The sequence below is a fragment of the Cottoperca gobio genome, chromosome 21, assembly GCF_900634415.1.
Source record: "Cottoperca gobio chromosome 21, fCotGob3.1, whole genome shotgun sequence".
NCBI classification, from domain to species: domain Eukaryota; kingdom Metazoa; phylum Chordata; class Actinopteri; order Perciformes; family Bovichtidae; genus Cottoperca; species Cottoperca gobio.
In genome coordinates, this window is record NC_041375.1 from 4,535,401 (window position 1) to 4,548,364 (window position 12,964).

The 12,964-nt window shown below is 39.8% G+C and overlaps 1 protein-coding gene across 16 annotated transcripts in view; it reads left to right on the top strand.

The window, feature by feature from the left end:
• The first annotated feature begins 264 nt into the window (after positions 1-264).
• The window catches only part of lrrfip1a (leucine rich repeat (in FLII) interacting protein 1a), a 44,569-nt gene continuing 31,869 nt past the window's right edge, over positions 265-12,964 (top strand). For 5 of the 16 annotated variants that reach the window (XM_029458726.1, XM_029458724.1, XM_029458721.1 and 2 more), the window contains exon 1: positions 271-849. In XM_029458726.1, coding sequence (XP_029314586.1) covers positions 760-849 — 90 coding nt within the window. In that variant the 5' untranslated portion in view covers positions 271-759. Of the gene's footprint in view, positions 850-12,964 lie in introns of all 16 variants that reach the window. The other 11 variants (XM_029458725.1, XM_029458727.1, XM_029458728.1 and 8 more) reach the window with 7 other exon arrangements.

A 12,964-nucleotide genomic window follows, 5' to 3' on the forward strand; every position in this document is an offset into this window, starting at 1 on the left:
GTCCTCAGTAGTATTAATTAAAGACGTCGTGGATATCCGGGTCATGCAAGAAAAAATTATGAAGTGTATTGAAAGTGTAATTAATTGCGTATCCGTATTAGTAGTATTATTAGTAAAGGTTGTTGGGGGTACCACCATATAACATTTCTGCTTTAACAGTGTGGTTAATTGCCAAAATGACTCGCGTTTCTATTGCAACCCGTATATCCGACATCACGTAAAGGCAGCTTGAATGAGTATATGCTTTGAAGTTCGTCAGTGTGACAGGTTTGAGTCTCCTGTTTCCGAATCCGTCAGGTGGCAGAGTCCTACTGCTGCTAGATAAACACGAGGTCATTGGAAAAAGCATCGTAATGGTGGTAGTTTAACAACAATAAACTTTATTTTTTTAATGTCGGTGTTTGTGTTATATTCATATAATGACAGGTTTAAATGGGCAGTGAGAAGTTACAGGGAAAGTTCTGAGTAACGCATCAGAAGCGCACGTGGGGCAGATGCTGTGTGAAGCAGACTTGGTCGGCAGTTTCTGCGTCGTTACAGAAACACAGGAGGAAGTGTAAAAACGGATGTATGACAATGGCCCATGCTGTGTACGCTACCAGACACGGTTTGTTTTATCCCCTCGCCTTTAGTTTGATATTTTAGCGGCAAGTAAGAGACACCGACTAACTTTTGCTCTGTTTGGATTATTCTGTGCGCGTTTTCTGGACCACAATTGTGACTTTATCTACAAGTGAGTGGATAAGTATTTGAGAAAATATGGGGACTCAGGGCACAGGACGGAAAAGATCGACCAAGAAGGAGAGGACGACAGCGGAGGACGATGCCCTAAATCTCATAGCGAGAGAGGTGAGTAGAGAATTTGTCAAACGTTAAATAAATGACTCCTGCCTGATCTGAAGCGACAGACAAAACAGTTAAGAGTCGATAGACTCACTGTAGACCCGGATTTTACGCCCATTCACAAGATATAACCCTAAAACGTTAACCTACATACCGGCATATGTGTTTATTTATCTACTGTTAGTCCCAATATGTTTGCTGTTAGGGGGTCTGACAGTCGATGATTCAATGTCCAAAATCATAATTTATCCAGTATTTTATCCCCAAATGAAAGAAAGAGGTCCATAAAATCACTCAGAGTATCCACTGACAAAAATAGCCTTCCACTATCCCCCATTTAAACTCTAAATGTCTTCACTACCTTTAATTATCGACACTTTTGGAGACTTTATAAGGTAACAGTTGCCCTCATTGCTGTCTGTATGCCCTCATTGCTGTCTGTATGCCCTCATTGCTGTCTGTATGCCCTCATTGCTGTCTGTATTCCCTCATTGCTGTCTGTATGCCCTCATTGCTGTCTGTATGCCCTCATTGCTGTCTGTATGCCCTCATTGCTGTCTGTATTCCCTCATTGCTGTCTGTATGCCCTCATTGCTGTCTGTATTCCCTCATTGCTGTCTGTATGCCCTTAGCTTTTAGATGGATATCCTACTTTACTTGTCAATACAGTATGGACATTAACGTGTATAGACTTGAGACATGCTTGATTACAGTAGGTACACTTAGGTATTGTTGCCTTCCTGGTAACATAATTACTTGTAGGGTGTGTTTTTAAAACTCTTCTTCTGTTGGTCCATTCAAACTATCACCTGAGAATTTACATGTATGAAAGCATTTAATTCACTAGCCAAAGAAGAGAGGTTCATGTGTGTGTGCATGTTCATGGGAAATTGACATATGCTGATAAATGAAAAAATATTTTAAAAGAATATATAAAATACCTGAAGGGTTCTTTTTAAATGGAAGAGTATCCAATTTTCATGTAAAATATTAATCAAATATAATCAATTAAATAAATAAATTACAAATGGTGCAAAAAAATAAAGTATATGTGATTACTCAACTGTACTGCCATGGCTGATATATTGATAAACTGATGTATGAGTCAACCAAACAATATAGCAAAGGTGTCAAAGCATTGCTGTATTGTAACTATGCACTTGGACATTAAATTCTAGTTATGATATTCATTGTAGAAAAATGTATCTGTGCTCCAGACTGCATGGAATACAGTGCAGCTCTCTTTTTTTGTTGACCCACATCTGATTAAAATGGTTTACTGTTCCGTAAGGAATAATCCTTTCATGTGCTAACCTGCAGGAATTGATGGTCTTCCCCCTCAATAATGCAAGACTGAAGTTGGCAGCAGTAAAACACAGTTGTTTCTAACAGGTGCTGAAGTCATGTTGTGACAGGTTTACACTGTTTGAAGGTTTCTAATCTTTTTATTATGATGAGTCTAGTGTAGGATAAATTAATGTTTTGTGGCAAGAATAATGCCTAGTGTGTCTTCAGGACTTAAGTCAGCCTATTTGAAGTGTGCACGCTTTTGTCTACACGTGTGCCCTTAAGCTGTGGAACACAGGCACAAATAAATATTTGGGTTTAAAGGCCAACGATCTACAGACACCAAAGCAGAGCATGACTGTTACTCTTAGAAAGCAACATTATGCATCTATCTTTACCTCCGCCAAGGAGGTTATGTTTCAGTTTGGTTTGCTTGTTTGTTTGTTGGAATCACAGATCCAAATCACAAGACAAATTATTTTTGGCATTTGATTTGCTAACATTGCAAGATGGGGTATAATTTGGCCTTGGCGGAGGTCTGCGCTCTGTGTCCTTCTAGAATGTTATCATTTATATTTGTGAAATCCTGAGCAATGAACATATGGTGTGCCATTTCTTTCCTGCATATTGCATTTACAAATTAATCAGCATAGATCTTGTACCTGGTTCCCAGCTAAAAAAAAAATGTTTCTTACAATGCGGCGGTGAGAATCATAACCTGAACTTTGCCATCATAGCCATCGCCCTGATTCAGGGCAGCTTTGACAAGCTTTCTTCAGTTGGGAGGAAGTTGGGTCCGTGCTCGCCCAACCCGGATGTTTCAGCAAATTTGCATGTCACTCTTAACTGACATACATGCACTCTGTTGTCATCACTTTTTAGCTGTGGTGCCAAAGCCTGCTGAGGTTTGAATGTTACCTTTTCTTAACTGCGTTGCTGACTATTTACACTGCAGTAGGGGTTGAGATTGCACATTCCTGTAGCTGGCAATCGTTTCTTTTTGTAGTGTATTCGCAGACAGGAGTGTTACTCGGCTGAGGTTTGAGGACATGAGGAGTTTGACAGAGCTTGTGCAGTTAGTCAGCAGCATCAGATACACAGTAAACAAATAGGAGAATGTCTTTTATGTCATCTGTTCTTGTGGGGCACAACTTCAACAATACAACCTTAATTGTGGCCACTGTTCTGTTGCATCTTTACAGCAAAGAGAAAGTCTATGCCTTTTTAAGTATCAGTCCCTCACAGTTCTCTCACAGGATGGCATGTCAGCCCTGATGAGTTGGCCCGTTCTGCAAAAGAGTTTTAAAAATAGAAGCTCCTGAAAGATCAGCTGTTGCTGCACCCCAGTTTTAGATTAGGTCTGTGTGTGGGGGATGGGGATGGAGGAGGAGGGATGTGGCTCACCAACTGGCCATCCCACCAGCATGGAAACGGCAGTTGCTGCATAGAATTGTTAGGCACTGTTGCAGAAAGTGTGTTTTATATCTGCTCTTTAAGCTGCTGTGGAAGTGTACCATCATTGTCATGTTACTGTATATTTCCATACTCCCCTTATTATCACAGGGTTCAGGGAAACTATCAATACTGTAAATCTGACTTAGGGTTGACCAAATGGGAGAAGACCACACAGCAGGAAAGAATGTCGGCACATAATACCAGAGGGTTAGTAATTCTGTACTTTAGGGAGTTGCTTCCCTACCCATGTCAAACATTTGTAAACACTAAGTTGTAGTCTGACGTTGGCATACTGTAGCTGAACTTAGCTCAAAAATGGTTCATAGAAGGAACATGTTGGGCAAACAAAGAAGAATTGACCCCCCCAGCTCGAGGGAAGTGTATTGGCAAGAATCTGGCAAAATGATCGTGATACGATTCAATATATTGGAAGGTAATATATTGAACTTTTTTAGGAAACTCGCATCCCTGTAACACCCAACAGTCAAAACAGTCATTAAAGTAGGTATAATATTTGGAATAGACATTCATGTTCCCCTCATAAGTGCGTACTAAGCATACTTTTCTAACAGACCATAACGCTTCTTTCTTGTTTTCTTGTCTTTTGGTTTGAGGAGAAATCTGTGTTCATGCTGAACCCTGTCAGCTGTGATGAGCAGGCCAACTGCAGATTTTGGTTTTGGTGATTTACCGACCAGTTTATCACAAAGCTCTGAGGACAAGAGTTTGCTAAAAAGGATTAATTAAATCCCTGCATGCTAGATCTTGCTGTTGGGGATTTTGGCTTGTTTATGAACTGCAGGCCATCACAGCTACATGTGTGCAGTTTTAAAGTAGATGTGTCTGTAATGAGGGACGAACGATTTGGGAAAGGAAATATGTCATTGCGATCATTTTAGCTGATATTGCAATATGATTCACAACATGAATGATTAGTTTGCATCGTTATTCTTATTGTAATTGAAAAATATATCATGTGGTATGATTATGGATATTACAAAAGACCACATTGTGATTTGGATTAAATTCTGATTAATTGTGTTCGTCTCTATCTGTAATTATTACATAGCCTAGACCCAGATGTAGTTCCAAAATTCTACATATAATAAAGAAATATTTTGTATATATATTTTTATATATACTTATATTTTCTCCTAAGTACAGTTTATTTAGCTTGCAACAACTATAACCACTTTAGACATAACATACTGCATCAAAAGCTTATCGAGAAAGTCCTATCACTGGAAATGATTGTTGCAAGATGACATTTACTCAATGAAGAACAGATTGTCATATACAAGTGCCAAACATCCTTAATGATCTTAAGGGTTCTGGTTTGTGTCTACTAGGGACATATTGCTAGGCTTTTAACCATCACCATTTGTAGTTAGACGTGTGACCTTTTAATCACCGTGTACACACTGTAGCGTTCCCCCTCTGTTTGATGTCAGATTGATTATCACAGTTCCTGGAATTTAGCCTGAGGTACAGAAAGATATCACTTTCTAGAAAAGCTTCTGGTAAAGATTCAGTTCCCAGTTTGAGTCAAAGATCACACCCAGCTTTATGTGTCATAACAACGCATAATGTTTGTATGTGCTTGGCTTGTTAATGCTATTCAATTTAACTGGAAAGCACCCTTCTTAAATATTGACCAATAGTTTAAGGGTCATTGTTCCGAACTGTCTCCCATGTGTTAGAAAGTCATAACATTTTTCTGTCTAAAAATAGTAGGATTACAGTCGAGGTTATTTTACTACTCGCACACAGTCCTCTTCACATGGGAAATACTCCCATTCTTGCTTTGAATAATAATCAATGGGACGTATGTAAAGTCAGACATACTTTGATACTTTGTTATTAATGGAGCAGCTTCAGATCGTATACATTAATATCACAAATTCACTTCTTAAACCCGACCTGACCCACCTGTAGCTCATTACTACAAAGCCATGTTGCATGGCCAAGCTTGGTTCAAAACGTAGAAGAGAATAAGACAGCCAGCTGTTTCAATTAATATGTATGAGAAGGTGAATGTAACTTGGGACACTACAAATCTGCTGCCAGACTTCAATCAGATGCTAATTCTACTGTATCTCATGTCAAAAATGGTCACATATTGTAAAATATGACCCAGCACCAGGGGGGGGAAGCTACATAATATCTACATACTGCAGCTTTTGGTTTTCTTGGGTCCTTGCCAATGTGGTTAAAATGTAATATTTGTTCATTGTGGCAGTAGATCAAACGCCACGGGGCCAGAGGGGGCTTTGGAACATGAATGTGTTCAGCAAATGTCACAACAATGTCCCCCCCCCCTTATATTTGAACTGTTTTTGGTGCAAGGGGAGTTTTTTAGCCGGTGTGTTGATCAGGTGGAAAATGTAAAGGTAAGAGGGCTTATTAAAATCAATACAAATGGTATACTAACTATGAAAATCTGTTCTACATTACAATCAGATTTCTAGTTGCTATAGCTGGCTTTAGCCATGTATAGCTCTCTGTTCTCTGTTAATAGGCTTGTCTGTGCTGGAACCTGTTTGATAGTAATGATATTATCGGTCAGGTTGGCCTTTGAGAGATATGTTGTTATCTGAATGGTGTCTTTTTAAATATTACCTCCACAAAAGCAGCTGTATTATAGGATTACTATTGTCAAACCCACAATTCTCCATCATCTCAGTCCACAGCAACAACTCTTCAGGTTTCTGTTGATGGTCTGTTTTGTCTGCGTGAGTTTGAGGAGTCAGTCTAAACTGGGGATTAAGTCACCGGGTTGGTGCTGGGTGATTATCAGAAGCTCAGTGAAGCGTTGAAGAGAATTGAGTATTTAGAGTGGATTAGTCTGGGGCTTGCAGGCGAGGAAGAGGAAAGCCCACCACACAATCCCTTTTTCATTCTTACAGTCATCTAGGGAACATGCCAGAAAGTCACAGTCACTCGTGCAGCCACAGCCAAGTTAATCTTTAATGTTGGAGACAAGCAACACACATTTACACAATGACAGCCAACAGCAAACATCCACACTGAATAAACAGTGAAGTTTTGTGACTGTAACCCTGTACAATCAAAGCACTCTATTTCATTAAGATGTTTAAATGGGCTAAACATCTCATTTTGAGTTTCCTGCACTCACATTTAATCACAGCTATGCCACCCAGAATATGGCTGGAGTAGATTGACATTTTCCACCCAACACCCATTATGCCATATAGTACTTAAACAAACATTAATGGTCCAAACAATTACTTGTGTATTTCCTGATACATGTATATACACAAACCACTGGCTTCTATTTGGCTTGGCTTGCCTGACTCATGTCTCCTTAAAAGGAAGTGGAGGCTCTGCGTGTGTTTGCTGCCTCTTGATGACATCATCACAAGCACAGCCCGTGCAGATTGTTATCACAAACTCCTTCCTGTTTATTCACCACGACTGAGTTTCTTCCAGAGTTGAGGGGAACAGTGGGGGGTGGGGCTCGGTGGGTGAGTGCAGGTATTACAATTGATCAAGTCAGGTACACTGAGGGTGGCGACGCACCTACCGTTTGATGGTAAAGCAGATTGACCCAGCAGTGATGGGCCAAAGTGAGACAAATGGTCAAACACTTCCTGACTGAAAGATGTTCATATGTGACCAACGCAGCAGTGGAACACTACTGCCAGGCATACAGTTGTTACTCACAAGTTAATCTTTTAAAGGGTTTTTTTGGACAGCAACAATATTTTGAGGATTAGACACTCTGATATGGTGAATTTATTCATGCTGGTGTAAACATGCTTCCTGAAGTTCAAATCTCTTCCAACTTGGCCAAATTAAGCCTGCTGCTATTGTGTTTAAACTAACACTTGATAGCCAGTTTGGGTCCAGATTATGTCATTTTTTTTCTTTTCTGTAATATTAGTAACTCTTCATTTCACCTCTCCTGACCCTTAGGTCTCTGGCCTCTCGGCTTGGTGATGCTTTTGAGAGGCAACAATTTAGATGACATGCTGCCAGATTAAGTAAATTAAAAGCAGTTTTGATTAGCAAACGCTTGAAAACATATATTTAGATCTGATAAGCCCTTACATGTTTATCTATAATTACATGCCATAGGACATACAGGCATTATCTGTCACCAACCGCATACATACATAGAGAATAGTAATACAAATTCTCCTTTTAACTCCAAGGTACATAACATACATTTGGTTGCTTTTTTCCAAAGCAACTTCAATACTTGCATTCAAACATAGGAAGAAGAGCTAAATGTCTTCTAAAATTGGAAGTGTAACTTTCCTAATTAACAGCTATGTTCAGAGAAGCGTTTTCTTATAAGAAATTAAATAAATAATTTAAGTGCTAGCATACATGTAGTCTAAAAATTGAGTTGCCACCCTGCAGTCACTTTGCTGTCCAAACTTCAGTGGGGAGTTTAGTCCATCAACTTTGGGACATAACAGAAAACAGCCTCGACTATAACGAGCCTCCACAAAGTCGTCAGAGTGAGGTGTTGTTGAACACATCAGCACTGTCCTGAACTGGATGTGACGTGAACAGAGAAGAGCAGTGGTGTGGGAAAAGATGAAGTCACAGCCTGTCAGACTCTCTTAACTAAACCCCTTAGTGTGCTTGTAAGCAAGGCATGGAACCTCTCCTACGTGGGTGTCACCGCCCAGAGGCAAGGAGTAAACTGTATTTGTTTGCATGTGTGTGACCCCGTGACTGTAGAAATAAATCATCTTTTTGAAAAAAACATGTCACAGAAATTCCTTTCTGCAACTGATCTCCTGTTATTCTCTGCACTCACAGAGCTGCATTGTGTAACTTCCTGTGAGGCATTGCTTACTCCCATCATGCTTTAGTAGTAGTGAGATTTGCAACATAAACTGTTGCTGCCTGATACGCCACGTTCGGGCTACCAGAAGCTTCCTATTACTCCCACAAGGAAAAACAAGTGTGTAACCAATCGGAAACATGTGGGAGACATCAACCAACGTATCTCAAATGATGGTCATGTACAGTATGTCAGTCTTGTTGTAGTAAGCCTCTTGAGACAAACTGTTGAGGATTTTCTAGTTTCCATAATTAAGTGTCTTGATTGGGAATAATATTAATGTGCTGGGCATGAAAATCTTAAACTACGGGGGAAACTGTTTCCCCGACACTGTGCTGCACTTTTGCTGGTTTCATCACATTTCTTCACTGTTCAAACCAAGCTTCCTCCCTTGATTTCTATTTTTAGAAATCACTGAAGCCCACTATTTGTTTTATTCCTGAGCCCGCACGGCTGCTAACCAGTTTGTTTGCAGTGCTCAGAGCTCTACAGCTGTTCCCTGTGTTTGTGGTGCAGCCTGAGGTTTAGTTGCATGGCTGTGTGAGTGGAGGCAGACGGGAGTTTCTCTTTGAGTAACCAGCAGTTAAAGGTGTTTCATGAGTTAGGATTGTGTTGGTAACTATTTCCAAAGGCTATAACGGATGTTGATGCTTAAATTGAGTAATCATTACCAATAAAAAAATAAAAGTAAAAAACAAAAGTCTCAAAAATCTATATTAGATTTGAGCTATCATGAAATATCGACATTGGTATTGGCCTCAAAAATCCAGTTCACATTGATTATATGTTAAATTCCTTTAAAAAAAACCTGATAAACATTGTTTTTATTATTATTATTTATTTTTTTAGTGGTTTTTAATGGTTGGTGTTGATGTACTTTTCTCTGTGAGAATACGTTGAATCAATTATTACAAGACTAGGTTTGGAAACGAAGCTTAATTTATCCATTCTGCTCCTTGTGAGGAAAAGAAGTCTGCTCAGTTGACTCATGTCTGTGGCTTTAGTGTGAGCTGAGTGTTTTAGCAGCCACTCCCTTTTAGGCAACTTCTGGGAGCTTTATAAGGTTTTGCAGAGGAAAGAAACCTCTTTTTTTCATTTAGTCGTCATAACCGTCAACTGAATAACAGGCAAACTTTGTGAATCCACTTAATGGTCCCACCTCTTTTTAAACGCAGTGAAATATCAAGCTGGTCAGAAATCCGAGTTATTTCTGTGTGCTCTCTTTGTCTAGCCCGTCAGCGCTCATGGTCATTAAAATACCCGTCCATTTTGGTTTCTGAAGGCAGACATTCAGGGCGTGGGAATTCAGCTCACTGGAGAGGAGTCACACCAGGCTGGCATTTAGTTCTGGTGGCACTTGAAGACAGGATGCCCTTATAGATTGTCAGTAGACACAAGGGATCAGGTCGACAGAAGCCAGGCCAATAGGTCTGACCTCTGCAGTCACCTCAGTCACACACACCATGTCGGCCTGAAATGACATGCGGTTATATTTGCAGAAAATCAATCAAATCAATCAAATTTTTCGAGATACAATTATTGTAGCAGCTTTCATTTGTGGTTCATATTTTTTCAAACTGACCATCTTGAAAAAAACATGACCTGTCATTTGGCTTCAAAGCATAGCTCTTGCTTGATAACATTGCAAGTCAGCACTAGGAGGGAGGAGAACATGCACTGTGTTACATAATCCACCCTTACACAACATGTTTGAAAGTGACGTTCCTTTAAACTGTTCACTTTTATCCTTCTTTTGTCAGTATTTAAACCTTTTCAAATGTTGTTAGAGCATCCATTTTTGCAATGAACTAGCTCATTTGCTCTCGGGAGGACAGACACCCTGTTGAAATTGTGCTGAATTAGAACAGTTTTGATGGAACCTGAGACCATGTAGGTCATTATAAATAGCTGTAAAGGAGGAGGGGAAAAGCTGTGGGATTCTGTCTTTTGGCCTATTTACATGATGATGGTCTTCCTGACCAGAGGCAGCTTCACTATACACTCATAGGCAACTCGTGTGTGGACCCTCGGATGATCCAGGATTTCACTCAGCTTACAGTGACTCACATAATGATGTATTTTGATAACTGCAACTGAAAGAATTAATAGCATTATAATCGGCAAACTAATATTTTTTGACATAATGTTTGGACAGTATTTGTCTTATCGTTTGTTTTAAGTTGTTTAGTAAAGCAGGTGGGGGGGAGTTTGACGCATCAAGACAATTCAGGTGGTAAGTGATCAACCTCGGAAAATAATGCTGACACAACTCTTTTTAACTTCTCAAAAAATATAGGCTACAACATAAACAAAATGACTGTTTAAGATAATGCTGTGCATGATTGAATAATAGCATTGGTCCCCATGAGTGCAGAATACTGTTATCTACCTTTGAATACAAAAAACTACAACTTTGTACATGATGTATAAGAGGCAATTTAAAGAAAATGCTCACTTGTCAGACCTAACAGACGTTACATTTTATTTTACACCAGTGAATGATTTCCTGTTCTGTGCTTGGCAAACACGCTCACGTATAACACACTGTATAATGTGTTGTCCATCCAAAACAACATGTGTTGGAGGAAAATATGCAAAATGCCAAAACGTGGTTGAAAATGAAACGGTATAGTAGTACAGCTTACATTTCTAGGCACATGAAGAATTAATGCTCTGTTAGTTCGGACAAACTGCTAGTCTTTTGATATTTTCTCAGCCATATTGTATCACAGTTTCTTTTAACATTGCATTACAGCATAGATGATGGCATAGTGTGGCAAACATCAAGTGTGCTAGATTAGTAACATATTGGAAACGGTTTCAATCCGCTGGCTGCTGTCGGGTGGGGTTTACTGCATCCGGACAATTCAGAGTGTCAAGTAAATTGTCGTTCCCAGGAAAATCTAATTCAATATGATAGGATTGTCGGCATATCCTGGCACTTTGTGCATTGTATTGTGTTGCATTGTATGTGGTACTGTAGTGGACACCCATCTGATAACTAAATTAAAAGCAGCCGTAAAAATGTTTGCCAATCATTACCACCACAAACTGCTTTATATTGACAAAAATGTCTGAAATATAGTTTTCTCTTGCTTTTCATATGAATGGAGGTCTTGTATACGGTTATGTAAACCAGTGACGAATGAAAAAAGAATAAAAGCTCTTAACCCCTGAGCTTGTTGAAGGACGTAAGTGAGAATCAGTCTTCCATCCTCTTCAAAGTGCAACGTGAGCCATGTGAGTGGAGGTTTTCAAGAGCTGCATTTATGCTGCTGGAGGCCAAAAGACTGATGTCATGTTACTTATCTGACACTGCAGCTTTGTCACCCCGAGGGTCATGGAAGATACAAATGTGTTTCAAGTGAAAGACCCTGTACGTGTACGCTATAGTGTATCATCAGCGCAGGTACAGCATTAGATTTAAAGAGCTTTTTTTGCCCTGGGCACACATGTTAAGGATCCCAAGGACAATGGACAATCATTGACTGAGAGCAGTGCCATTTAAGGAGTCAGTGAGTGAGCCACAGGGACAACAGCAGTCAGTAAGGGCTATTTCTAGAAAATCTCTTCATCGCTTAGATCAGTGGTTTTCAACCTTTCTGTGGCCAAGGCACACCGAAGACCAAGCCAAAATCTCCGTTATGAGTGCCGTCGGAGAAAAATGAATAAAAAAAAAGTTGGATAATTTCCCACGGCACATCTGACGATCTCTCCCGGCACACTAGTGTGCGTGCCGCGGCACAGTGGTTGAAAATCACTGGTTTTTGTGACACTTTCATTATTTGGAATTATTTTTTCTTTTTATATTAGTTGGATCAGTGTTTACTGAAGACAACATTCTCTTTTTGTTTTAGGAATGTCCTCCAGGTACACATTCACGCAGGAAGTGCTTAGCACACACACAGCTTGCTGCAGGGTAAAGAGCATCTCTACTGATGCAGCAATCAGCCTGCTGTTCTAACATTTCTCCACCACTGAAACACTTCAGGCAAATGCACATTGTGTAAATCCTTCTGCAGACTTTACTCCTGCATCCATAACTTAAAGAGCATCTACAAACTATGTATATAGAAAAAGCATTGCTGTACTGTCCTCTATTGGTTGAAAGGCTCATGTCTGTTGTTGACCACAACCATCATCATGGTCAGTTGTGCTGTGCTTGTGATGACACCATACTGTGATGCAGCTTTGCACAATATTGCATTGTGAAGTTCTGCACAGGATGTGGCCAGAGCAACGCCGCAAACATGGCAGTGCAGCCACTATGTGCAGAAATGTTTTTGTGCGATGACTATGTATTACTAAGTAATTAATAAACCTTATTTATATAGCCTAGCACATTTCAAAACGGCAGTTCTAAAGTGTTTCACAGTTACTAATAATGCATAATAGTGCTGCACTGGACTGCTGACCACCAGCTGCCATCAGCTAACGTTAACTTGCTCTCCATCTGCCGATTTCAACATGGATTTGTTGTTCTCAATGTAGAATTATCAGGAATAAAAGGTGCAAACACTTTTTCTATCGTCCCCGGGACGACCGGACACCACAAGTACC